Here is a 26,691-nt window from a genome sequence, read left to right on the forward strand (position 1 = left end):
GGCTCAGACTTTTCTAAAAAAATGGTTGAACTAATATTTAAAATATTTCAAAATAAATATTTTGAACCTGATTTCGTTTAGTCACTATAAGGGAGTCTAAGCTCAAAGAAAATAGTTGAATTCCCAATAACTCACCTCCCCATCTAATATATTGAAAATAAAAAAAAATAAAAAGTAAAACATTTTTAGATTTGATTTCTATTCAATTCAAAATTTGTTTAGTCAAAGGTTCATATCTGGAATGTTAATAGTACTTGGTCAGTTAAAAAAAGTAAAATAATAAGAATCCTTATAAAGTTATATTGTTTAGTTTTAGATTACATATGCATTTTCTTAAAATCATCTTTCAGAGTCGCTTTAACAGAACAACACTAGAAGGATTTAATGACAACCTGGCATTTGCCAACTTTGATTTTGATGTTCAAACAGGTGATGTGAAAGTGAAAACTACTCTGGATTCTAGCCAATACCTGGTAAGATATGCTTCTTTTCAGCAATGGCTTAACCACTGCTGTCTTTAAGATATACTTTAAATGGCGATTACTTCTTGTCAAGATCTAAAATCTTTTGCAATATTTCAGTTGAGATTCCTGGCAAGAGATGGCTATTGTGATCCCACATCTGGTTTACTGACAGTTAATGTTGTTCGCAACCTGTCACCACCTCAATGGTCTAAAAGCAGTGATAATATTACAATCTTAGAAATACAAGACACAGGCTCCTCCATCTACAACTTGAATTCTATAGCCAGTGATCCAGACAGTCCAGTAAGTAATCTTAGAGTTTTCATTAAAAAACTTATCTGGCCATTGTATATTGTTGTCTTTACTGACTCCATGCACTTAACAGCAGCACCTCAAACATTACAAGAGACTTGACAACACCAATTCTAATAATCCATCATATGATGTCAAAATTAAATATCAATATCACATTACAGTGGATTCCTGGAAACATTGGCATCATAGGGAATGAAAAGGCTGATTAACTATCAAAGGCAGGATCATCTATGGATCAATCAGAAAGACCTGTTAACTAACTCACCCTAAGGTCAATGTTAGTCAACAATCACAAAGAGGAGTGTCTCAACCAATGGGCATCAAGAAACATAGGCAGAGCTATGTATAAAGAAATTACCATTCCAAACTAACTGGACAGTATTAACTCCCTGCAGAGAGCAATCTACAATCTTCAAACTAAGAACAGGACATACACCTCTATTAAATTACCATCTGAACAAAATAAATCCCACACTCCTACCCCTTTGTAGACACTGCACCTATAGCCTTATGATACTGCAAACCACATCCTCTTTGAATTCCATTTCCTAATCCACCTTAGGCAGACCCTACTACCTCTTCAGCCCAACATAACCAACACCCTGTATGGCAGTGCTGAACAGCTGAAGAGAACAGCACACTCTTTTCCTTGGCATAGTCTGCAAAAGAGCTCACAGCTCTGTAGCAAAAAGCTGGCTAGAAGAAGAAGAATATAGCCTTTGTATGCAACAATTGGCATACTCAGGAAAATTTTTGGAAGCTTTTTTGAAATATGCATAAATGTAGTCTAGAATTAAATGAAACTTTAAAATGCAATCTTATTATTTGAGGATTATCTATAGATATGTAAAGATGCCAGAAAAGCTGCTTTTTTACCTTTAACTCCCCCCCCCCCCCCCGTACTTTCTACTCTAATCTTACTTTAGTAATCAAGAAACATAACTCTTTAAATGTATTACTAGTTACTTCAATTTAGGTTAAAATGAGAATCTATAACTTTTAAAAAAAAAATATCTATTAAAATATCAACAATTAAATATTTACCCTACCACCCTTTTATGTTTTGTTTTCCAAAACAAATTTCACTTAATGTAGTAAAATACTTTTGTATATTTTGTAAATTACGTACTGTACTGCATTTTTTTAATTATTTCATTATTTTAAATATGAAATAATAAAGTTTTGTATCACCCACATAATATAATCAACCATTAGCCTGCTAATTAACCATAGCATTTTTTTGTTTCTAGAGACATTATGACTATTAGCATCAGGTTAAAATATTTAAATATTAAAGTTTAAAACAATTCGGCATTATTTAAAAATTAAAGGCTTGCTTTTTTTTATCAGCTGAATACTTTTTATTCTATTCCAGGTGTTCAGCTATGAATTTGCTTCTGGCAGTCCAAATACAAATAGGTTTTACTTTGACACACAAGGACGTATTTATTTGAGTAGGACTCTAGTAGGACAAACAGGGGACCCATACCAGGTAAAAAAAAAAAAAGAATTGAAGATAGATATCTTTGTTCGTTTGTATTTGTATCTAGGAGATGCTCTGTTTTGGATTTTGAAAACATAAAGCTCTGTCTTGAATGTTGTAGGCAGCACATGTTCTGTCTTAAATGTTGTATGTGACAACATGTTCAGTCTTAAATGCTGTAACACGTTTTGTCTTAAATCATGTATATAACGCATGTTCTGTCTTAAATGTTGCATGTAACAGATGTTCTGTCTTATATAACGTATATAACACATGTTCTGTCTTAAATCTTGTATGTAACAGATGTTCTGTCTTAAATAGCATATGTAGCACATGATCTGTCTTAATTGTCTTGTATGTAATTGATGATCTGTCTTGAATTCTGAAATAGTTCTACACAAATCCTTTTTTAATCTCATTGTAATTTTGTATAATAGAAATATTGTTACAGGATAAAAATGTAATTAGTGCATCTTGTACATGCTTTCAATGACCTTGCTTAATTGATGCTTAAGAGAATTAGTTGGTTAAAACAAAAAACATTCACTTTGTTACTTGTTTATTGTTTTTTCCCGACTCTTTCTTTCATTAAGTATATAATGTTTTATGAATTGATTCTTGCTATGAATTAGTTCTTGCAATGGGGAAGAGGAAAACAATATTAGAATGTCTTAACAAATGTATGACTGTATATATTTAAATATAATTTTATTATGTATTTTTGTATTATTACACTTTTAGTAAACCTTTGACCTCATTAAACCCTTCAAATGCTTTTGTACTATTGTAAAATAATTAAATTGAGTAAAAGTACTCTTTTTTTTTAACACGATTATGTTTATAAAAAATTGTAACAAAATTGTGACATTGTGAATGTATTTTTATTTCAGGTTCAGTTCCGACTGAATGATGGCACTTTAACCAGCAGTGTCTTCACCCTTACAGTAAATGTCATTCGTAATCATGCCCCAACATTGACCATCAATCCAGTGTCCATCACACTTGATAGTAGCACGGCTCTGAATACAGAAGTTTTCAGGTGTAATGGAAGTGACCCTGACTCAGTGGTACATATTTTACAATTTTTTAAAAATTAATTTAGCATCAATTGTTTTTGTTTATACATTCAGCGCTGTTTAAAAGATTTCTTTTATTTTTAAGTAGCATCTGTATTTATAAGATAAGATAATCATGTTTGCATGTTCAGTTTCCAAAACTGAATCTATGATTGTGCTTTTTTCTTCCCTTTAGGTACCATTCAGCCAGTTCAAGTTTTCTCTGCTGCCTGACTTTCCAGTATCAAGCATTTTTACAGTGGATCCAGTCACATGTGCCATCAGACTTTCTAACTCTTTGAACTTCAATTCACAAGGAACTTACACAGTTAGTATTAGAGCTTGCTAACTGCCTATCATAGTTAATTGTTGTATCATACTAAATATAACTATTTAACCCAATGGCTCCTAAAATCCAGTTTGAAATGATACCAAATTACCCTAACCAAAGAGAGGTAAATCAAAATAAAAATTTGATATAGGTCTAATGCAAACAAATAAACAACTTTAAAAATAAAAACATGTCAGTTTAAAAAAAAATATACTTTAAATATCTTCTGAATAAAATAAGAATTAAAAAATACTGTACTTCCGGGGAAAGGTCTTATGCACTGAAGTATCAGCACTTTCATTTCAAACATTTTAAGGAAAAAAATAAATAAAAAAGCTATACACATCCACAGTTTCCACACTGTGTTTTGATTCTGTTTTGAATATGATGAGCTCGTTTTATATGAAAGATTAATTCTTTCTCTCCATAATTATTTTCTACGTTCCGGCGGAATTATCCCTTTTTCTCATTTATATAATACTACCCTGTCATGATTAAACTTCAACCACTTTTTTTTATAAAAACAAAAAAGTTATATTTGGTATAGAATTAAAGAGGAAGGCATGCCATTTTTATATAAAACAAATTGATGCTCATAAAAAAACAATATGAAATTTTAAAAATAAAAACTTGCCACCTATATACAATCTCTTTAGAACTAAATCTAGACTAGATGGATGCAATACCTTTTGATACAATTTGAACTAAATGAATTTTTATTTATAGTTATTCATATTTTCACAAAGTTTAAAGTATAACATATATAAAACATATAAATTAATTGTCGTGAGCTCACTATCCCGTGTCACTATCATGCAGAAAATTAATATAGAAAAAGCTTTCTTTTTAGTTTTTAAAAACATTGTTTTTGGTAGAAGCATACTGAAAATTTTTTTAATTCATATGTTTTTCCAAGAAACTATTCAAGATTTCATTATAAGGAATTTAAAAATTTTGGTAGGAAAGAAAACAAAACAACTGATTTTTTAAGCATCAACGATAATATTGTCAATTCATCTGAAAGAATGGGGTCAAATCAACGAAGGTATCATAGATTAGGAAAGAAAGTTAAAAATCTGCTGCTTACTTCCTATCACATCCTGACACACTAGTCATCAAGTAGACACATCCAATCCAGCAGTGGCTGTTGTGCTATCATATCTTAATATGGCTGTTAGGCTACTTAAATTGTATCTTAATATGGCTGTTGGGCTAGTTAAATTGTATCTTGATATAACTTTTGGGCTAGTTAAATTGTATCTTAATATGTTAAATACATGGATCAACTTCATCTTATTTTCTTCATACTTTTTTTCTCTTTGCAGCTTCGAATTCAAATTCTGGATGATGGAACTCCCCAACTTGGAGAAATAAAAAGCTTAAACATCAATGTGAACAGAAATCTGGCTAGACCAATTTTTACACTGAACCAGTATACTCAGACAATCCTGGAGATAAAACCTGTAGGGGAGACTATTCTGAATGTGTCTGCTACTGATAGTGATGTCTTTGTAAGTGGTCACAGATGTTGATGCCAGAGTTTTGAAGCTGTATTTCTTGAATATCGTTTGTTATGAAATAGTTTTTTATCTTTGAACAAGTCTTTCAATAAGTCTTTGAAATGTGCTTAATTAATTTAAAGAAAAAATTGAATTATAGTTCAAACTGTGTGATCTAAAAAAATGTATCAACATATATCTTATTCTATAACATTATTTATTTTTGTTTAGGCACCAAATAATCAAGTGACATATGCTTTGGTGAACCCTGGAACATCACAAACTGCAGACTATTTTGAGGTTAATCCAGTAACTGGGGCAGTGTACTCCAAGAGGTGGCAAGTCTTTTTCCCTGACAAAACTATCACAACATTCACTGTAAGTACTGATAGTTTGTTTTTGTAAATACTGTTTCCACATGTGTAACTTGGATCTTATCTTATCACTCTTAAACTAAACATAAAAATTTGTCATAAAATATTAAATATTAAATACCAGTTAGTAACATTTTCAAATGTATTACTAATTAACATTATTTATAAATATTGTTACATTATAAATAGTAATTGATCATTACAATACACATACTTATACTCTCCACATTTTTATCCATTACTTTTTTCTTTGCATGGCCTAAGTGCTAATACTATACAAGTCAAACATTTGTTTGATTGTAGATATAGATAAGTAAATTTAAAGATGCTAATGGTAATTGGCAAAAAAAAAAATGTCACTCTACTATTACTGTAGTATTCTATATTTAGTATACTCTCCCACTCTATTTTTTTTTTTGGAAAAATCAAAACCCAAACATTAGAAGTGACATTAAAAACATTAGAAGTGACCAAACAATAATTACACAACAAGCTTAAAGCCAAAATCTTAATGACAAAAATAACTATACAGTTCTTTACATATCAAAATATGTTTGCATACAAACAAGCATACAAAACAAGGATAATTGAGCACCCAAATGTCAAAGCAACCACAGCATTAAAAACGGCTGCGTCAAAATGTCCCACTCTGCAAATATGTAAATTCAGAGCACTAAATGAATGGCTTTATAAGTGATATAAAAAAATTACCTACTGTAATGAACGAATAGTTTTATTTTGAACTGTCCCTTATCTGTTTGGGGATGTCCAGTCATTATACAGCATAGAAAAGAAAAAATGGCACCCCACATTTTAACCTGGAATTCATCATTTCATATGCCTAGGAAAGGAAAACAACAAATTTATTTTTATTGTACAAAGTGCTAAAGATGCTCCAATATTTTCATTTTCTTTTCTAGATCTAGTAACTATTGAACTATAAATTAAATTACAACAGGGTGTGAATGTGTCTATAAGTCATCAATCAACAGAGTATGTTAAAAAAAAGCAAAGAAATTTTAAGATAGTATACAACAGTCAGTACGATGAGTCTTTAAGCTTATGTTGATATTGTGTGATACAGTTTGATGTGAGTGCCACAGACAATGGTGTGCCACAACTGACTGCAACAGCCAACGCTAGAGTCACCATAACAGTCATTAGAAATACTGCTCCATATTTTACAAACACCAACACTTATCAGAGAACTATCAACAAGAATTACCCTGAAGGAACCTCAGTGTTTACTGTAACTTATGGAGACAATGATCAAGTAGTGAGTAAAAGTTTTGCTTAGTATCACAATCAGAATTTAAAAGATGAATGTTTTAAACCTACCAACAATACATTAAAACATTTCTTTTTTTAGCATCTTAGTGTAACAATGGGATATGATGAAGAACCTGGCTATCTATTTCATTTAAATCCCTATAGATTTGGGAATTTTAGGGCAGAAATGAATCCTTCCCTCAGGAAATGGTGACCTCAGTGGTTGGTAAGGTGGATGCCTTGTCGTGGGGTATGTGCTCTCGGCTGTAGTTATGGTCTTGATTGTCCCAAGTTCTAACCATGCCCACTGCCATGCCCATCATTCTGTACGAGGTTTACAAAATGACACAGGCTTATACTGCTGAATTAGATACCTGAGATTGAGTCCTGTTGTAAACCATGATTCTGGGTGAATATTAGAAGATATTTTAACCCATTCAACTCTTAGGGGAAGTTTAAATTACTTAGTATATCAGGTTATATGAAAAACGTTTATCAGAAAAGCTGGGTTTTTCTTTTTACTAAATAATAGAAATAAAAAAAAGTATGAAAGTATTCATCTAGCTTGTTGTGAATGTTTTAATCAACTTTGAATTTAAAACAACACAGGACCCATTCAATAAGACCACATTGAGCATTAGAGGTGATGGCAATGCTCCATCATTCTTTGAGATTAATCAAAATGGTGTCATTAGCCTCAAGAATGGCTCCAACTTACTGACATCATCAATCAACAACTTTACAGTGAGTAGTCTTTTACTTTCACTTGCATCTGGTATTAGTCTTTGTTGTGTTCTTATTTGTGATGCATTTATGTTTAGTTGAAATAGATACATTTGACAAATACAATAGACAAAAAGTGTAAAAAAAAAAATCAATTTATAAATAACATGAAGGAAATTGAATATATTTATAGACAACCTGGACTATTAAAACATGGCATAAATTAGCCAGAGCTCATCAGAACTAGTTTAAATTAAAATTGAAATGATATTAACATCAATAGGCTGTCATAAAAGGAAAAATGCTCAAAATGGATCTTTTTTGCCAAATTAGTGTTTTAGGAAGTCCATTGCACTAAGTTATGTAGAGAAAGAGTTAAAGTTAAAATGTTGTGAACAGTGTGATTTGTTATATTGATATTAACTATTGACTTTCAGACAGCTTATTATTATAATCATTTTTGTTGATGAAATTTCTCAGCCTCTTCTAGAAATGTGTGTTCATCTTTAAGTGAATACACATTTCAAACAGTTCATTAAGATGATCTTTAAAAAAAACAACAACTATTTAACAATGTACAAAATGTTAAATTTGCTTAATACTGTTGTTTTTTTTTACTTAAGATTCGCGTACAAGTACAAGATGCTGGTATACCCCCACTCTCTGCCGAAGCCTTTGTTTATATCAATGTGACTAGAAACTTCAATCCCCCAGTTTTAACAAGTCTTACTGTCAGAATTCCATACACATCCAGCAGTGGATCTCTGGTTACTTCATTGAAGGCTACAGACCCGGATCTTACTGTAAGACATAAGTAGTTTTATAGTTAAAGTTAGATTAGTTCCTAGATGGGATGTTTTTTGTTTCATTAAAAATGAAAGTTTTTTTTTACTTAGAGACAATGACATGACTAGTAAAAACTAGGATTTGAGGAAGAATAGTGAAAAGTAAACAGACTAGTTTTGTTGGCTTTAGAGAGAGGCAGGTTTTATGGACATAAGAGTTCTAGCTTGATGACATTTGATGATTATTTTCATTATTATTAAACTTGTTAATCAACATAGTTTAACAACATTGAGTACGGTACGTTTGTATTGTTAGCCTTTCACTTATGATATATTTTGCTGTTTGAGTGTTACCTCCATTTGAACTTATCCACACAAGACAACATTTCATACTATTACATTATCTTTAGATGTGATTACTAGTACATTATATAGAATTGGTATATAACTGTGCTGCTTTTTAATGTCATTATTATAGCAGAACAAGCTTGCATATCACTCTGATACATGTAATAAGAATTGAAAATGATGGCAGCAATCAAGACACAATCATTTGCACCTTCCTCAACACCATTTTTGTCTTACTTTTCTGTTCCATTTTGTAAGCTGCATGCAGTACTTAGAATTATATCAGCTTCAACAAATTCAGTGTAAAACTGACCAAATCAAAATACTTAACCAGCTTCATTCCAATGAGTTGATCCTAGTCCCCTACATCCTGACCCAATGTGATGTTCACCATATGCATACACTTCCAAACAACAAACACTTCTCAGTTTTTTTCTTCACTTCACTTTTGTGTCTTGGATCTTCCTTCAGAAATGTGTATTACATCCTATCCCAAACTTTCTGCAGGGCAGCAGTGAATGAGAGCATGGAAATTATATTTGATCTCAGGACCTAAGTTGGAATTAACATTTGTACCAATCAAAATGAAGTTTGAATGTGTAGCCTACTTGACTTAAAGGTCTAGGTGGTACAGTTTTTTTTAAAGAATTTTGAAAAAAAATTTACTTACTTTTATCCTCAGGGTCCAGAGGGCACCGTTCGTTACCAAATAGTGAGTGGAAGTCAACTAAACAGCATCAACTACTTCTTCCTGCATCCAGAGACTGGAGATGTAACATTGATAGATAATAGAAATCTGGTCAATATTGATAACTTCACTGTAAGTATTGAAGCTAAGAATGTTTAATTTGAATTGTTGTGCAACTAAAAAAGTGAAAATTGATTCAACTGGTTAAATGCTTTAATTCTAAGAGTAAAAAAAATCTTTTGAATTAATGAAAATCTATATTTTATATAAAAATGTGCAACTTTGAAAATGAAACAATTCAACAGCCAAAATAATATATCTAATTAAACTTTTGTTAAGCTTATTTGTGAACAGAGATTGTAGTCTTATTTTTTGTTTTTACAAAGCTGTTGTTTTTTTACAATTATAATAAGGTTACAGTTAGTCTTAATGTTCTGTATTTATCATTTATATTACTCTAATTTTGATCTGTGTTTCATTCGAAGCAAGAAATTTCAAAATTTGACTTTTGTTTCAATCTGGAATAAGTAATCAACTCAAAATTCAAAATTTTTTTATTTTTTTTTGTGTTGTTGTTTTAATTCAATTATCATTCATTTTTCAATAATAATTGTTACCAGAATAATTCTATGTCTGTATTATACACTGTCATCTTGATAATGTGAGTAATGAATGCTGAGTTATATTTTCTATATGTCAGATAAATTTTAATTGCTTCCCTTGCTTTTTTTGCTACCAAAAATTTACAAGTTCGGAAGCTTATTTTGTTTAACTGTCTCTTCATTAACAGATCAAAAAGAGAAGTTTAAGATAAAATCATAGACACATCTGGTGCTAACTTAAAGTTTTATTCAGCTTGGTTTTTGTTATATTCAGATGATCATCAGAGTGTATGACCTGGGCACTCCCTCTTTGGACTCCACTGCCACCCTGACTGTAGTTATCCAGAAAGATGTCTCCACTCTCACAGTTCCAAACTACAATTGGACAGTGAATGAAAATATTTCTCTTTCTTCAGTTGTTGGATCAGTTTTAGCCTTTCCAAGTGTAAGTTGTTGAAATATTTCTATAGGAAGTATTTTTTTTTTGTAGGCAGGCAGAGCGATTTATTGTGCCAAACTCTCACCTGAAGGCGTCCAAAAGCACTACTGGCCCTGGCCAGACGGTTATCAACTTCCCTTGAAAACAAGGGATGTGGGATGAGGGATATTGCAAATTATGTAGGTCACAGCTGGGGCTGCGTATCTACGGGAAATACTGCATTCCTCATTAATCTTTGGACTCTAAGACAAGCCTTATTATTATTATTATTATTATAGGAAGTAAAGAAACCTATAGAGTTATAGAATATTTCTTTTTTATAAATACAGCAGCAGGTTTTTAATATGGAGTGAGGAGATTAACATAAAAAAAAACAGGGACATCAGTATCTAATAATCACTGGGTTTGTTTGTTTGTTTTTTTGCAATGACAAAAAAAATTCTACTCTAATTTCTCCAGCTTGGCTGTGATTTACAAAATCTCCAGTAAATTTTCTAAATAGTTTTTAGCATTTTCATCATCTATTATGAACACAAATACACTTTATATGTGCGAGTTAATAACTTTTGATAAGATTATTTTTAAAGGGAATAAATTCAACATGAACTGATTCTAAAAATTTCTATTTTATAATATATTTATTTTATTTACTTTTATTATAACTATGTAAAACTGTTTATTACATTTAGATAAAAGGTTTTGTCTTCAAGTACCTGCCTATATATTATATCATATTTAAAAGTAATGTATTTTCATTGTATTTCATTATACAGTTATATTGTAAAGTATGTTATGATATGTTGCTTGTATTTGCACAGGACTCTGTCACATACTCAGTTGTAGGCTTCCCTCCTGCCACTAACTTCTTCAACCTTAGTGGATCTAGTGGTCAGATTGTGGTCATCAGAAACTTAACTGGAGATCCTATCACACAGTACACTGTAAGTTCAATCAGAGCCTTTGAAAATGAATCATTAAGAAAAAGGAATAATTACCTTTCTTATTGTTCTATATATCACTTCAAGATTCTTTGGACTTCTATGTGTTCACTATTGTATCTTCCAATAGATGATAGTAAGAGCAAGCCGCAACACTGGCCTGACTGTGCAATCTGCTGATTCTACTGTGGTGATTAATGTTTTGAGAAACCTGAATGCACCTGTCTGCAATACCAGCACTTATAACGTACCTATCCCAGATATTACTGACATTGGATCAGTTGTTACTACTGTGTTTGCTACTGATGCTGATCGGGTAATGTTACTTTTAAGAAAGTATCAAAACAAAGACTATAGTTACACATTAAGTTATCTTTATTAGTCATGGAATATGTTTCAAAGTTGAACAAGAGCTCTACAAAATAAACAATACTCTTATTCTTCTTCTAAAGAAGGCTACCAGATATTGAAAAGTTTATTAGTAGTATTCACTTCTTTAGTCACTTGAGAAATTGCAAAGGGAAAAGATCATTGCTTGAGAAGTAAAATACCATAGAATAGAACATTATTCCTATCTTGATATTAAAATTAACAATGACAAATAATTATGTGTTTAAAGAAAAACTTTTTTCACTCAAACTTGTATTGTTTTGTATTTTAAGCTTTTAAAGTGAAACTAGTCAGCTAATTAGGCCTAAACATTACAAACTAATCAACAGATTAGAAATTGAAACTTGCTTACATATTAGACATTATTATTAAAATTGAAAAACAAAACAGAAATATTCAAACATGCATTTACCAACATTGTGCCAATGTTTTAATGGGCATTTGAGCATGCTGGCTTTTGATTTTTTCAGAGTTTAACACATTCAATACAATTTTTCATTATAGGATGTCTTGGAGTATAGTTTTGTTGCCAATTCTGGTGATTTCTCCTATTTCTATATTCACCCACGTACTGGTGTCATAACGCTCATCCGATCTCTGATTGGTACCACGGTCAACACTTATGATGTAAGTCTGTGTTACTTTATACAAACTTTACACTTTATCAGTATTGAATTGAATTTATATAAGATATAAATGTAATACAAAATCATTCCCTTTTGTTAAAGTTGACTGGTGAAACAATGTACGTGAAATTGAAACAGGAGGCATAAAAACTTCAACAATGTGCTGCTAAAAAAACCCATCAGATTCATATAATTCATAAAAATGAATGGACAAGCTCTCATCCAAATCACAAGAAAGATGATGACTATTATAAGCTATCCCGACAAGATCAACGTCTAATCTTTTGCCTCAAAACTGGACACAACAGAATGAGACAATATATGTATCAGAAGCTCAAAATTGGAACCAGTGAAATCTGCCCATGTGGAGTATCACCATAAAATACTGACCATGTCTTCTAAACGGCATTCTTTACTAAGAACAAGACACTGGCCCCAATCACCCCATAGAAAGAAAACTATATGGAGAGCTGCCTGATTTGGAAACCACTGCGCAGTTCATTTCATATATTGAGTTATACTCATCTGAACGCTCCAACATAATAATGAGAACGAGGAAGAAGAAAAAGATTATAATACATTATTTTTGTCAATATTTACAATAATCAGTTAAAGTTCTTTTTTTTTTCATATGATAACATATAAAGTTGACATTGCTTTCCAATCATTTTCTGTCAGTTCCAAGTTCAAGTTCGTGACAACAAGCAACCAGAAAAGTTTTGCTATTCAGGTGTTGCTGTCAGTGTTTTAAGAGACCTTTACCCTCCACGGTTCTCTCAGCAAATTTATACTGGTACTGTCAATGAAACTTCTCAGAATGGCTTTGTCGTTACGACTGTAACTGCAACTGATGAAGATCTTAAAGTAAGACTTAATTTTTTAAAAGAATTTTTAAAAATTATTAGCTGTTGTTTTTTTTTTACTGTTTATTTTCATATGTTTCAAATTTGATTTTTTAACTTTTGGTAAACAGGGACGTCTGGCCATTGAAGTGACTGGTATCAGTACAGCACCAGCATTCTTTGGTTTCACAACAATCAATCAAGATCCTTTGAATAAGAGAGCAACTGCTGACATCATACTTCAAGATAGTGCCTACCTGCGTCAGGATACTTCACAAAATTATTCAGTAAGTCTGAAGCTCAATTTAAACGTACAATTCTGTAGTTTAATCTCTTTTTGAGAATTTTTTAGAATGAGACCATGCATAATGCAAAGCATTATGATGATCATCTAAATTAACCTAACCTTAATTCAATAAACAGCAATGGGTACCAATCATTAGTCGGTAAAATAAAAGCGGTTGGGCAGACCATAAGACACACTTGTGAACTGTAGTCCATAAAAACAGATGACTTTTACAGCATCTGCCCTATAGATTAAAAGTCGGGTGTACTTTACTTTTTTTTTGATCACAAAGAAAATTTTGCTCAGAGAGCACAATTGTTCCATGTTTATGTCATTCAATCTTTCCTTACACTTAATATTTTAATCCATGCTACACCTGATTCTTATACTAACCAGTTGTCTCTGTAAATTTCCAGCTGCGTCTGATCACATATGACACAGCCTACCCCAACAGCAGAGCAACATCCACAGTGTCCATCACAGCTGTCAGGAATCCCAATGCACCAACATTCAACATTACCAACTATGAGATAACAATCTATGCAACTCAACAAGTGGGATCAGTACTGTTTGGCAACATTGGTGCCACAGATAGAGATGGAGTAAGATACTCATCTCCTTCTATGCTCAAACAAACAAACATGAAACCAAAAATAATTTTGTAGACATATATCTATGAACATGAATCATTAGTTACTATAATTATTTTTCATGTAAATTTTTGAAAATTGAAGATGTATACATTTGCAAGAAAAAAAAATTATTGGAATTCGGATTCAATTTTTCAAAGTTTAAACAGTATATTGAATATTGAACTACTTCTGATCCTCACTAACATTATACTTCAGATATTATTATGCATAGCCAAATTTAACAATGTTTTGCAAAGGTTTTCTTTAGTTTCTTAACTTTTCGTTATCCTAGCTATATGATTTTCTTTTGCTAAAATTTTAAACTTTTTTTATATTTCCTATTGTAGGACTCACCACTCCGTTATACTATCAGTGGAGATGCTACAGCCTTGAACTTCTATGAAATGAACCCTGACACTGCAGTCATTAGACTTAAGACATCACTGCTCAACAGTAATTCCGTCAGAGATGTTGTAAGGGAGATCACTTTCATTTTGTTATCATATTCTCATAATAAATAGCCATATTTGCACATAACTCAAATCCCAACTAATGATACACTGCTAAATGTTTCAGATTCAACTCAGTGTGTCAGACCAAAGGAATCCAGCCAGGTTTGGAAGTGCTACAGCTATTGTCAACATCATCAGAGATACGAAACCTCCAAGATTTACAAACATTCCTGACACCATAAATATTGACGTTGCTCGAACAGCAGCAAGTCAAGTGTTTACCCTTAGTGCTACTGATGATGATATCAAGGTTAGCAACTGTTATGATTTTATTACAAAATTAACCTTTTTACACTATCATTTGGTTTGCTGCTTGTCTAAAGAAGTTATTAGGGTTTGTTTTTTTTTAAACTTGAAGAACACAGTCTTAATTTCATTACAGGGAAATCTGACATACACCCTTATATCTGGCTATGCTGATTTCTTTAGTCTTGCAAACAGCGGAGTTGGCAACAATGCAGTAGGACTTGTCACGCTTGCACGTCAACTTAGAGAAGATGCATTAAGACAGACTACTTACCAGGTTAGTACCCAAACATTTTGTTTCTTACAGATTTATTTACATTGTGAATAGCTTTGATGCATGTAAATGAAAGCTTAGTCATTCTTAAAAATACAAATATGCCTTCAGGATAGAAGACTCAAAAGTAAATTAGCAATTATAATCTTCAAATACAAAAACAATATCTAATAAAATACTGAGAAAGACAAAAAGATAAAGACACATTCCTCGTTCCCTATACTAGGAAAAACTTGTACCAATGCTCCTTCTTCCCTAGTGCTGTTAGAGCATTAAATGGGTTTATTTTTTTTGCAATGAACACAGAGGATGAGAGTTTCATTCCAGTGTTTAAAATTGTGTTGTTGCAGCTGAGGTTCAGAGTTTATGACAACGTCTTCCCTGACAGTTTTGATGAGAAAGTCTTGACTGTGACCACTGTCCGAAATCCCAACCGCCCAGTTTGTAAAGATCCTACAGTTGTTAGAACTATTGACGTCAATGCCAAAATAGGAGACATCATCTACACGATGAATGCAACAGATTTAGATGGGGTAACTTTTCAAATTTATTTCAATGTATACTAGTTTGCAATTAAAGATTTTTTTTAGCAGAATTAACTGTTTTATCTCATTGAAGGCTTTGGTATGTAACTCATTATATTGAAACCATTGCATTTTATAGTTTATAGGAAACTAACCATAACCGCATTTTACTAATAAGAAACTCATCATTATGTTTTACTGATAAGAAACTCATCGTTATGTTTTACGTCTTCAGGACACAATCCTATACACCTTTGATGCTAACACTACAGATGCAGATGATCGACGTTACTTTTATGTAGATCCAACTACTGGACAGGTCAAGCTTATCGATGTCATAAGCACTTCAGGAATCACCAGCTTTGCTGTAAGTTTAAAATGAATTTATGATGTGCAAAGACAAATGAGTTTTATGTAGTAGGTGGATGAAAAAATCTGGCTAATTTTGTTTAGAAATGGAAAAAAACTTTAGCATGAAGTGATGTATGTAGGTCAATGTTAAGTATATAGGTAATGATTGAGTTAGTTTAGGATTAGTTTGGGGCTTAGGCTTTTTTTTGAGACCGCTGTTAGTCTGGTGACAAAATGCTACAATTATAATATTGAAAATGTTTAGTTTAAGTATGATTGAAAATTTAAATGTGAATCATATTTCTTCTTCTGCATCCAGTTGTTTTAAGATGTTTCTCAGTTTTGCTCATTGTGTTACATTTTGTTTTAAATTTACTTTCAAAGACTTCAGGTATACATTGTATTACTTTTTTTTTTTTAAAGTTTACTGTAATTGCAAGCGACCAAGCCTACCCAGCTCCATTGACATGTGCCACCACTATGTCATTCACTGTAACGGCCGCTGACAAGGCTCCATATTTCGTACCAGTGGTTTACAACTGGAGCATACCAGAAACTGCTTATTTCACTCTTCCTCAAATTACAGTGAATGGATTCGATGATGACCGAGTGGTAAGAAATTCAGACTCTGAACTTTGTCTTTAGGTCTTTGTAGGCATTTTAAAAGAAAATTAGAAATGTTAATTTTGCAAATTTTAATGTTTATATTTCTTTTGTTTTAGGGTAACCTGCAATACAGAATAATTGGAAACTATTCTGCTCCATTATATTTTGGAGTAAGGCGAAATAGCTCTCTACCTGCCAGTAGTGGAACAATTTATGTACAAGAGAACATTAAGCCAGATAATGACCTTGTCTATCAGGTACTTTAAAAATTGTTTGTACCTAATATTTTATTTCTTATAGGCTTTTTTTTTTTTGTCCAATGGAAGCACTGTGAAGAATGATCTGTTAATTGTAATTATTGTTAATTGTAAAAAATCCTACTAGTGGGCAATCTTTCAGTTCTGTTATGTAAAAATACATTCATACTTATATCTAATATCTATTACAGATTGTAGTAGTGGTCTATGATGATGCCAGACCACAGCTGAGCGGAACAGCCACAGTGTCAGTCAGTGTGACTCGTAACCCAAGCAGCCCTGTGTTTTCATTGCCCAGCTACAATGCCACGTTCCATGAGCTGGAGCCTATTGGATATAACCCTGTGAATGTTTCCGCAACAGATGCTGATGGTGTAAGCTAGAAAACATAAAACTAAACATCTTTTCTTATTTATGTTATGTCAAGCTTCTAATGCTTATCTATTAAATATTTTTGATATTGATGCACATTTTTTTAAATTTCATTTTTTTTGTTGCAGGATACTATTACATACAGTTTTGTAAGAACTGGCGTAGATCAAAAACCTTTACAATATTTTGACATTCACCCTCTGACTGGAAGAATTTCTGTCATGAAAAGAGTTTATGAAGATCCAGACAAATCAGGCTCATACATTGTGAGTGCATAGTCAACATGACATTGTCAACTAAAAAGTATTTTTAAAGAATATATCTCTTTAGCCCAAATGAAGTCTCTGGAAAGATTCGAAACAGAAAGTCAAAAATTTTTCTTCCACCTATTCCAAATTTAATAGTTTTCTTTTCTTGTTTTTTTTTTTTCCCCTTTTGGTTAGCAATGCTACCGTGAAATAAAGATTAGAGACTTTAGAAAAGGGCAGTAACTGACAATAAAAAAAAAGAAATGTAACTCTTCGATGAAATAACCTTATTCAGTTCTAATAGAGCTCAGAAAAGCCTTTTACTATAGCAAAAGAAATGTCAGAACTGTTCAATAAAATTCCTGTTTGTGCCTCTGCTTCTAGCTGACAGTCCAAGCCAGTGACAACCGGCAGCCACCCAATGTTAGACAAGCTAATGTCACATTGTTCATTATAAGAAACATTTACCACCCGATATTCAGGTCAACCCCTTACAATGTCCCTACACTGTCAGAAAGCACTCCCACTGGGACAATTGTCTATAGGACAGTCACTGCCACTGATCAAGATGCCAAAGTAAGTTAATGATTTTTTCTTTCACTCAAACTATATGGATATTGGAAAAGTTTCAGTAGTTGAAATTTTTTTACAGTTTTTTTTTATAGCTGTAGCAATAACAGTCATTTATGAATTAGTGTAGTAGTCACACTAGAGTTTGTAAAAAGATTCATGCTTATGTTTGTAAATTGAATGTGAATTTTATTTATTCTTTATTCAGGGTCCATTAGTTTATGAAGAGATCAGCAACACCACTGCTGCATACTACTTTAACATTGACAGGAACAATGCTTCAATCACATTGGTCAATAGTCTTCTTGCTGGAAACTTACAAACATACCAGGTAAGTAGAAGTTGTAGTACTTAATTGCCCTACAGGCATACTAGATAATTAAGAATTGTGATGCACACACTAAAGTTGTTTGTTGAAAGGCGTGTACATCATTTCGCCTAACCACTTATTAATCATACTTAGCATGATAAAGAGATATCATTGTGGTGATTATAAAGCACTATCCGAGACACAGTCACCATCTTCTCCATCTGAGATGAAGGGGGAAAGCAACAAAATTCATTCTCCCTTAAAGCCTCGAGAAGCATGATGCCAGGTTGTTGTCTTGTCATTTGCGTATACTTATCAGACATTTCTCTCCTTCCCCTCCCCACTACCTTTTTGAATTTTGTGCTCTTGCAACTAATAACTATTCCCCAATAGAAGGGTTCAGAAATAATTTTGTGTTTATTGGCTGTATCAGATAATAGTAATGACATTGTAGGCCAGTTTCAGTTAGCAAGAAATCTTTGAGTAATTAGAGCCTATTAATCTAATGGACTTTCTTCTCTTTAAAATTGAATTAAAATATTGATTTCTTGTGAAAACATATTTAAATATTTTTTTATGTACACATTGTCTCCTACAGTTTTATGTAAGAACCTATGATCCAGAGTATCCTTTAGACTATGTCGATGAAGTTGTAAACATCCCGGTCAATCGTAATGAGTACGCTCCAGTTTTTGACAGTGCCTCCTACGCAGTGACTATCAATGAGACAGACCCAGTAGGCAGAAATATTTTAACTGTTAATGCTAAGGACAATAACACTCAGGTAAAGAAAGTTGGTTTGTATTTTTAGTTTCCCAGTAAGACAATGGTTTGTTTAAGCTAGATGGAAGATTTGTTAAAGTTAGACATATATTTGTTAAAGTTAAACATATATTTGTTAAAGTTAGACATATATTTGTTAAAGTTAGACATATATTTGTTAAAGTTAGACATATATTTGTTAAAGCTAGAAATATATTTGTTAAAAGTTAGACATATATTTGTTAAAGCTAGACATATATTTGTTAAAGCTAGAAATATATTTGTTAAAAGTTAGACATATATTTGTTAAAGCTAGACATATATTTGTTAAAGCTAGAAATATATTTGTTAAAAGTTAGACATATATTTGTTAAAGCTAGACATATATTTGTTAAAGCTAGAAATATATTTGTTAAAAGTTAGACTTATATTTGTTAAAGTTAGACAGTGGTACGATAAAGTTAGACTATAGTTTGTTAAAGTTCAACAATCATTTATTAATTCTGAATGATGAAATATTTCAATCTACATATGGAAAACATTTTTATTTTAACTTCAGTAAGCTCCATCTTTGTTGTTTATCTCTCTATTTAAATAGGACATTGTTACATATTATGCCACTGGAGAAAGTGATACCTTGAACTTATTTAACATACTGAGCAATGGACAGATCATCATCACCAACAGTCTCCTAGGAATACCAAAAGACACTTACACAGTAAGTTTGGTCTTGAGTTGAATATTAATGGTTAAGAAAAGTTAATTTTTAAAGGCTTTTTCCTTCAACTCTATCCTCTATTATTCAAACAATATTTATAGCAACACAAAGCTTTTAACTTTTATAAAAATCTGGCATGACATAAAATAAATGTTTTCTTGTTTCTAGACCTTTTTTTTTTTCAGTTTCTTCAACTGTATTCTCTATTATTGAAACAATAGTTATAGCAGCACAAAGCTTTTAACTTTTATAAAAATCTGGCATGATATAAAATGTTTCTTGTTTCTAGATGAATGTCTTTGCTCGAGATAATGGCACTCCACAAAGACAAACACCTGTCACAGTGTCCATCACAGTTATCCGTTTCCCTGGCAACCCAGTGTTTAACAATGGCCCATGTGTGGACACAATAAGTGAGAATAGACCATTGGGAAATATCAATTATGTACTGAATGTTACCGATACCAGAAACTTGGTTAGTAAGCAATGTACATTTATGACTAGTTTTAGGTCTACACAACATGTTAGGTTGTCATAAACTATATGCAACATAAAATTTCAGTATTCAGTATAGTATGTTAGGTCAGAGTAGTTTGTCTAGTTTAAAGTAAATATTTTAAGAATACGTGTGATAGGTAACTGTCATGTTACTTACTATCAGGTCAAATACTTTTCTTTTGTTTTTATGCCTTTATATATATTTGTAAACTCATTCCAATGTGACTCTCTCCAGGGTCCGCTAGTGTTTGAAGAGACTGGTGAGTTCTACCCAGCCCCTTACTTTTTCAATGTTAGTAACCTGGGCTTCATTTCACTGACTCAGAACCTTAGAAACAGCTCCATGAAAGAAACCCAGCTTAACGTAAGTTTGTGATTTCTTGTAAAACATTTTAAAATTACTATAAAAGCTCAGCTTTTACTACATATAGATATAACATATGAAACTCTGTATCTCTTATCTTAGAACTATGGTTTAAATAAAAAATTTAGAAAAGTTGTTCATTTATCTATAATTATAAATATATATAAAAACATCCAAGAATATGTCATGTGATGTTTCAGTATGCTGTGAGAGTGTATGACTCCTTGAGACCAAATCGTAGAGTGGAAATACTCTGTAACATCACGGTGCTGCGAAACCAATATGCTCCAACATGGACACTGCCATCATACAGTGCTGAAATCAAAGACAGCCACCCTGTTTATGGATCTGTTGTGGTTGTGACAGCTACTGATTTAGACCCAGGGGTAAGATATTAGCTTCACTCTTTAAGTCAATGTTTAGGTTTTAACATCACATTAACACAAATTTATGTTGATGTATTCTTTCCTCAGGATGTCATCAGCTATTCTATCATCAATGAAACCCAACAAAGAGACCTCAACTCTGGACCTTCAGTGTATTTCTTCATTGACACTGCCACTGGCCTCATCAGTCTGAGAAAATCTGTCAAGGGAACAAACATTAAAAGCTTCATTGTAAGTTTTGTTTCCTTTTTTCTAGGTTTATTTTTCTGTCTCTTTTAGTTTGATTTCTATTTCTCATCACTAGCTTTATTTATGTCAATCCCACATAGTGAAATTCAACTCGTCTCATATTAGTAGTTTTTATTTCTGTTTCTCATTACTAGATTTATATCTGTGTTACATAATTATGTTTGCTTTGGTATCACATCACAAGTTTTTTTTTTTTCAATCTTAACTAGGTTTTAGTTTAGTCACACATTACTAAATATACATATTTTTTAAGTTCTTAGTACTAGGTTTGGCTCAAGGTTAGTTTCAGTAGTGAATTAATTGATTTCGAGTAGATAATGATAGTTACAGTTAGAATTATAGTTAAAGTAAAAAAAGGAAAAATACCCCTTTCAGACCTTGTGATATACAGTCCACAGTTAAAGAGGGTGTCATATAGCTAGGACAACCACCAACTGCCTTTACTTTCGCAAGATTTTTAAATTTCTGCACCCTACAAAATCAAGAAATTTCAGCAGCCAAGCATTTTGCCACTCATCAACTGTGCCCCCATGGCCACCATAGAATGTCTTTAATTGTCTTTGATATCATTCATAGACCCATTCATGTGTTAGAATTGTACATTTTGTGAAATGAATGACGTATGCCCTTCTCTATCTACAGCTAAGAGTCATGGCCTGTGACAATGGCTACCCACAGAAGTGTATAACTACTGATGTTCCCATCACGGTGAACTATACTGGTATCTACCCCGTTTTCATAAAGAACGAGACTGCACAAATCATCGACACCTTAGCTGTTAACAGTTGGGTTGCTCAGCTTACAGCTACAGATGCAGACATGGCTAGCACAGTAAGTTCTTGTTTTGAAGACCTACTCAGGAGTATATCTAGAGTATAATGCCGATTGAATGGATTCATTATGTTTTTGGTTTAAAGTTCACCAAAAAATCTCTTTCATTGTGTTATTTAATAAATTCAATATATTTTTATATTTATATTGCATATATTGGGCTGCTTATAATGTGTTATGCACTTTGGCTTGTTGTTACTATAGTCCCAAATTCAAATCTCCCCTTCCTCAATCTCTGCCACCCTGCAGGAAGTTTAGACTAAGTGAAAAAAAAATCATTTCCAAAGGAATATTAATGAATTGTAAAACAAACAATGTAAAATTTGAATAATGGCAATGTCTTTAATTCTGAAGATAAAGGATGAGTGCAGTGTTTCACATGACTGCAAACCCAGTTGTGACCTGCAAATTTTTCTGCATCTCATGTCCCACAGTGGTCTATTTAAGTTGTCTATTTCTTTCCATTGTTACAATGTTTGATTTGAACTAATTTGTTCCTTGTAGCCTAAGTAGTTAACACAAATTTTGTTGACTTTTCAGAGTTCTATTCAGTATGGCTTTGTGAATCCACCACCAGCTTACTTTAATTTAAATCCAGACACTGGCAACATAACTTTAGCCAAATCTGTACTCTATGATAATTCTCCATCATACCAAGTAAGTACATAGCCTTTTGTCTAAACAAAATACATGTCCATTTGTCTAATTACATCAAAATACAAAAGAAAAATGCTTCTTTGTATAGCTACATCAAAATACATGTCTATTTGTCAAATCACACCTAAATTTATGTCTATTTGTCTAACTACACCCAAATATATGTCTGTTTGTTTAACTACACCTTAATTTATGTCTTATTTTAAAATTACACATAATTTTATGTCTATTTTTCTAACTACACCATTTATTTATGTCTTTTTGTCTAACTACATATAAATTTGTCTAACTACACCTGGTTATTTCTATTTGTTTTGTTTAACAAAATGGTTTTGTATGATTATAACGAGATTTGTGTTTTTCTTATTGTGTAGTTCTATGTGACTGCAATAGACAAAGCTGATCCAGACAGAGTAGCAACGGCAGCTGTTACAGTTTTTGTTATCAGAAATCAAGAAGGACCAGCGTGTCGGTTCAAGTCTAATAGCATTAGCATTTTTGAATACACTTCTGTACCATCCTTGGTATTTACACTGACAGCCACTGACAAAGATGGGGTAAGAATTGATATATACATACTTACTTTGTACACAAAGGCACACTTTTTTTGGACTATATTTTTATACAAATCTTTTTTTTTTTTTAATTATTTTTTATAGAAAGCCCTTTATTTTGCATATTGAAGTGATACTGATCTTCTAACTCCAATAATTTCATTTTCAGGATATTCCAGAATATACACTCATTAATGTTTCACCTCCACAAAACAACAGTGATCCAATATTCTTTATGAATGCTAAATCTGGTCAACTTTGGCTATTCAAGAGTCAAGAGAGAACAACAACAACTTTATACAATGTAAGTTTAACGAGACAAATATTTCATTCCAAGCTTTTAGCTTGCCGGGACTGCCATGAAATAAATAACATAATTTTTTATTTTTTTTACTAAAGTAATTATCTGCAGGGATTCTTGTCATCTTCTTCATCTAGTCAGCTTTTTGCTGCTGAGCTGTAAGCTCTTTTGCAGTCTATGCCAAAGGAAAGTAGTGTGCTGTTTTTCTCAGTTGTTTTGCACTGCAATGCAGGGTATTGGTTAGGCTTAGTGGCTGTGGTAATAGCGCTACTTTCATGCTAATAGCATGCTCAGAGCGCTTTGGTCCAATCTCATTTGTATCTAGGAGTTGGTTTTCCATGCTGCCTTTAGGTTAGGCACTCAGTAAACACAACTCTGCCCGAGTCAGGTGTCGAACCTCGAGCCCCCTTCTAGGTAGCCAAGTTCAAGCGCACTTAGCCTCTCAACCACGCTTCCCACACAAACCAATTGGTTTGCATGGTCATTATTTTGTAAATATCTTTGCCTGTGCTTTCTAATGCCCTTTCATTGAGCCTTTCTTCTTTATAATTGCTGGCTAACATTGACTTGACTGTGTTAAAAAAGTAATTTTTATTATTGATATTTATTGTCTGCTAAACTATATGACAATGCATACTTTCTTATTCATCAGCTTACTGTTCAAGCATCAGACAATCGTCTAGTGAATCCCAAGTCAGATCTCTGTTACATTATAGTAACCATAACTTTAGATCAGCCTCCTTTTTATACCAATCCCAATGCCAACCGCAACATCAGTGAGTTTACTAACCTTGGAGTCATCAGCAGAGTGCAGGCCACAGATCCAGACCTACAGGTATGTACATTCACAAATATAATACTTTGTTTTGTTTCTTTTTCTTTTAACTCTATATTTTTAATGATTTATATTTATCACATTTTGTCTATAGGGTCAGATACAGTACTCGCTTGTTGGGCTTTACCCAGACCAGAGTTTCTTCTCTGTCAACTCAGTAACTGGAGATATCAGCTTAGTACGCTCTTTGACAACTGATCCAGTCAATCAGGCATCATATACTGTAAGTATTTCCCTTAGTCCAGTTAAATATCTACAAGCAGAACATATTTTTAACCTGATTCATTCATGCCAGGTGTCTTTACATTGGGTCTTTGGCTACTTTTATTTTGTTTTGGTCACATAATAGAAGCTGGCCCCGATCTGTCACTCTTTTGATATAGACATATTACTGACTCTAAAATTTGTTATATTTAAGAATAAAATAATAAGGCTTTTCTTTGAGTCCAAAGATTAATGAAAAGTACAGTGGATCATGTAGATATGCAGTCGCTGCTGCGACCTACATATTTTGCCACATCCAGTGCAGACATATTTAAGAATATAGAAAGGGACAAATAAAAGGATAAACACTGTATTGTCTTGATTATCTTTCCATTGAAATCTTCTGTTTGTTTTATGTTTTTCTAAATATAGAACATGACAAGTTTTGAGATTTTATTTATTAGCTATAAATCAACAGAATATGCTGTTTATGAAATCTCTCAGTGCAGTAAATGCCTTATAACAATGTTAATTTTTGTTTCCAGTTAAGAATTGAAGCTTATGATAGCTTGCGCCCAAATCGTCGAGCCACTCAGGATGTTGTTATATCCGTTGTTCGCAATTCCTATGGACCAGTGTTTTCACCGCAGCGATATGCTCAGACTATTTCAGAAACCTTTCCAGTGGCATCATCTGTTCTTTTAGTAACTGCCACTGACCAAGATAATGTAAGAGAAATATTAACATTTAATAAAAACTTTTTAAAAATTTATCAAAATTTGCAATTCAGTTCATCACTAGAGTTTCTAGTATTTTTTTTTATCACAATTTGATTCTTTACAATACATTGTTACTTTATGTTAGTAAATGTGTATTCCCTACATCATAATTTCTACTGACCCAGCTCTGATTGATAAGAATTGTTTTTGTTCTTATTTTAGGAGACTTTGAGCTACAACATCTCAGCCTCAACTGATGATGGTTTGAACTTTTTCTTCATGGATGGCCCAACACTCAGAACTAAAGCTGATCTTAGATCTGCAAAGAACAATAGTTACACGGTAGGAAAAAAATTGCTTATCTTTTGTTTTCAAATACTATTATGTATTTTCTACATAAGTTATGAATTAAATCTTTAAAAAAAAAAAAAACTATTTGAATTATCTCTGTGTTTGTAAACAGCTGACTATAACAGCAACAGATCCAAGGGGAAGAACTTCTAGTGCATTTGCAGACATCACCATCACTAGAGTGGCAGGGGACCGTGCTCCAGTATTTGATCTCAGCCCCTACACTACAAATATCAACCAAAACCAGGCACTGAATGTGCAGATAATAGACACCAATGCAGTGGATCCAGATATTCCTACTTTACCAGTAAGTGTAACTCACTATATTTGTCACAATAGATGTTGAAGTGTTAACTATTTCTTGTTCAGGCTTGTATGTGTTAGGAGGCTACTAAACTACTATTGTTTGTAATAAAACATTTGACCTTTTACCTTTCCATTTAGTCTTGTGGTGTACAGAAAATAAATGTGAAATATAAATCTGTTGTTTTGTTGTTCTACTTGTTTATGTTAGCCTAGTTTTTTTTTCCATTTCCTTCATTCAAGTCCCTCCTTCATTGAGAGTGGGCAGACAGCTGATCACAAAAATGGCTCTAATGATATTACTAGAAATTTAAAAGTTGCTGTATGTCACTGAGAAAAAAATTACTTTATTGTTGGCCATTTGGGGAAAACTCTAATTTGACTGTTATAATTTTTCAAAGTAAAAATAAATAATTTAGCTAGAGACTAAATCTAGGTCTAGATCCTATATGGTGTTTTGAAAGGACTATTGTGTACTTGACAGGACTATCATGTTCGGAAATTTCCAAATGTAAGGTATAAATAATTCAAGAGTTTAATAAATTAATATTCAGCAAAATTTAGCTCATTGTCTTCAAAGTCTAGATCTAAATGCTTATC

The 26,691-nt window shown here is 32.3% G+C and overlaps 1 protein-coding gene across 3 annotated transcripts in view; it reads left to right on the top strand.

The window, feature by feature from the left end:
- The window catches only part of LOC106074824 (uncharacterized), a 137,892-nt gene that overhangs the window by 76,614 nt on the left and 34,587 nt on the right, over window positions 1-26,691 (top strand). For all 3 annotated transcript variants that reach the window (XM_056018904.1, XM_056018905.1, XM_056018906.1), the window contains 44 exons: window positions 351-473; window positions 582-767; window positions 2,155-2,271; window positions 3,153-3,329; window positions 3,514-3,645; window positions 4,974-5,159; window positions 5,379-5,525; window positions 6,606-6,797; window positions 7,400-7,534; window positions 8,137-8,316; window positions 9,329-9,466; window positions 10,211-10,381; window positions 11,194-11,316; window positions 11,444-11,629; window positions 12,208-12,330; window positions 13,008-13,193; window positions 13,303-13,458; window positions 13,874-14,059; window positions 14,437-14,562; window positions 14,666-14,851; window positions 14,984-15,124; window positions 15,472-15,654; window positions 15,881-16,012; window positions 16,420-16,608; window positions 16,719-16,859; window positions 17,051-17,233; window positions 17,360-17,497; window positions 17,864-18,055; window positions 18,258-18,380; window positions 18,958-19,143; window positions 19,720-19,839; window positions 20,129-20,314; window positions 20,573-20,701; window positions 20,902-21,087; window positions 21,175-21,318; window positions 21,979-22,167; window positions 22,708-22,824; window positions 23,199-23,381; window positions 23,548-23,682; window positions 24,332-24,514; window positions 24,609-24,737; window positions 25,264-25,446; window positions 25,660-25,779; window positions 25,901-26,095. In XM_056018904.1, the coding sequence (XP_055874879.1) occupies window positions 351-473; window positions 582-767; window positions 2,155-2,271; window positions 3,153-3,329; window positions 3,514-3,645; window positions 4,974-5,159; window positions 5,379-5,525; window positions 6,606-6,797; window positions 7,400-7,534; window positions 8,137-8,316; window positions 9,329-9,466; window positions 10,211-10,381; window positions 11,194-11,316; window positions 11,444-11,629; window positions 12,208-12,330; window positions 13,008-13,193; window positions 13,303-13,458; window positions 13,874-14,059; window positions 14,437-14,562; window positions 14,666-14,851; window positions 14,984-15,124; window positions 15,472-15,654; window positions 15,881-16,012; window positions 16,420-16,608; window positions 16,719-16,859; window positions 17,051-17,233; window positions 17,360-17,497; window positions 17,864-18,055; window positions 18,258-18,380; window positions 18,958-19,143; window positions 19,720-19,839; window positions 20,129-20,314; window positions 20,573-20,701; window positions 20,902-21,087; window positions 21,175-21,318; window positions 21,979-22,167; window positions 22,708-22,824; window positions 23,199-23,381; window positions 23,548-23,682; window positions 24,332-24,514; window positions 24,609-24,737; window positions 25,264-25,446; window positions 25,660-25,779; window positions 25,901-26,095 (6,963 nt within the window). The remainder of the gene's footprint in view (window positions 1-350; window positions 474-581; window positions 768-2,154; window positions 2,272-3,152; window positions 3,330-3,513; window positions 3,646-4,973; window positions 5,160-5,378; window positions 5,526-6,605; window positions 6,798-7,399; window positions 7,535-8,136; window positions 8,317-9,328; window positions 9,467-10,210; window positions 10,382-11,193; window positions 11,317-11,443; window positions 11,630-12,207; window positions 12,331-13,007; window positions 13,194-13,302; window positions 13,459-13,873; window positions 14,060-14,436; window positions 14,563-14,665; window positions 14,852-14,983; window positions 15,125-15,471; window positions 15,655-15,880; window positions 16,013-16,419; window positions 16,609-16,718; window positions 16,860-17,050; window positions 17,234-17,359; window positions 17,498-17,863; window positions 18,056-18,257; window positions 18,381-18,957; window positions 19,144-19,719; window positions 19,840-20,128; window positions 20,315-20,572; window positions 20,702-20,901; window positions 21,088-21,174; window positions 21,319-21,978; window positions 22,168-22,707; window positions 22,825-23,198; window positions 23,382-23,547; window positions 23,683-24,331; window positions 24,515-24,608; window positions 24,738-25,263; window positions 25,447-25,659; window positions 25,780-25,900; window positions 26,096-26,691) is intronic.

Source organism: Biomphalaria glabrata, chromosome 2 (assembly GCF_947242115.1).
Source record: "Biomphalaria glabrata chromosome 2, xgBioGlab47.1, whole genome shotgun sequence".
Taxonomy (NCBI): Eukaryota; Metazoa; Mollusca; class Gastropoda; family Planorbidae; genus Biomphalaria; species Biomphalaria glabrata.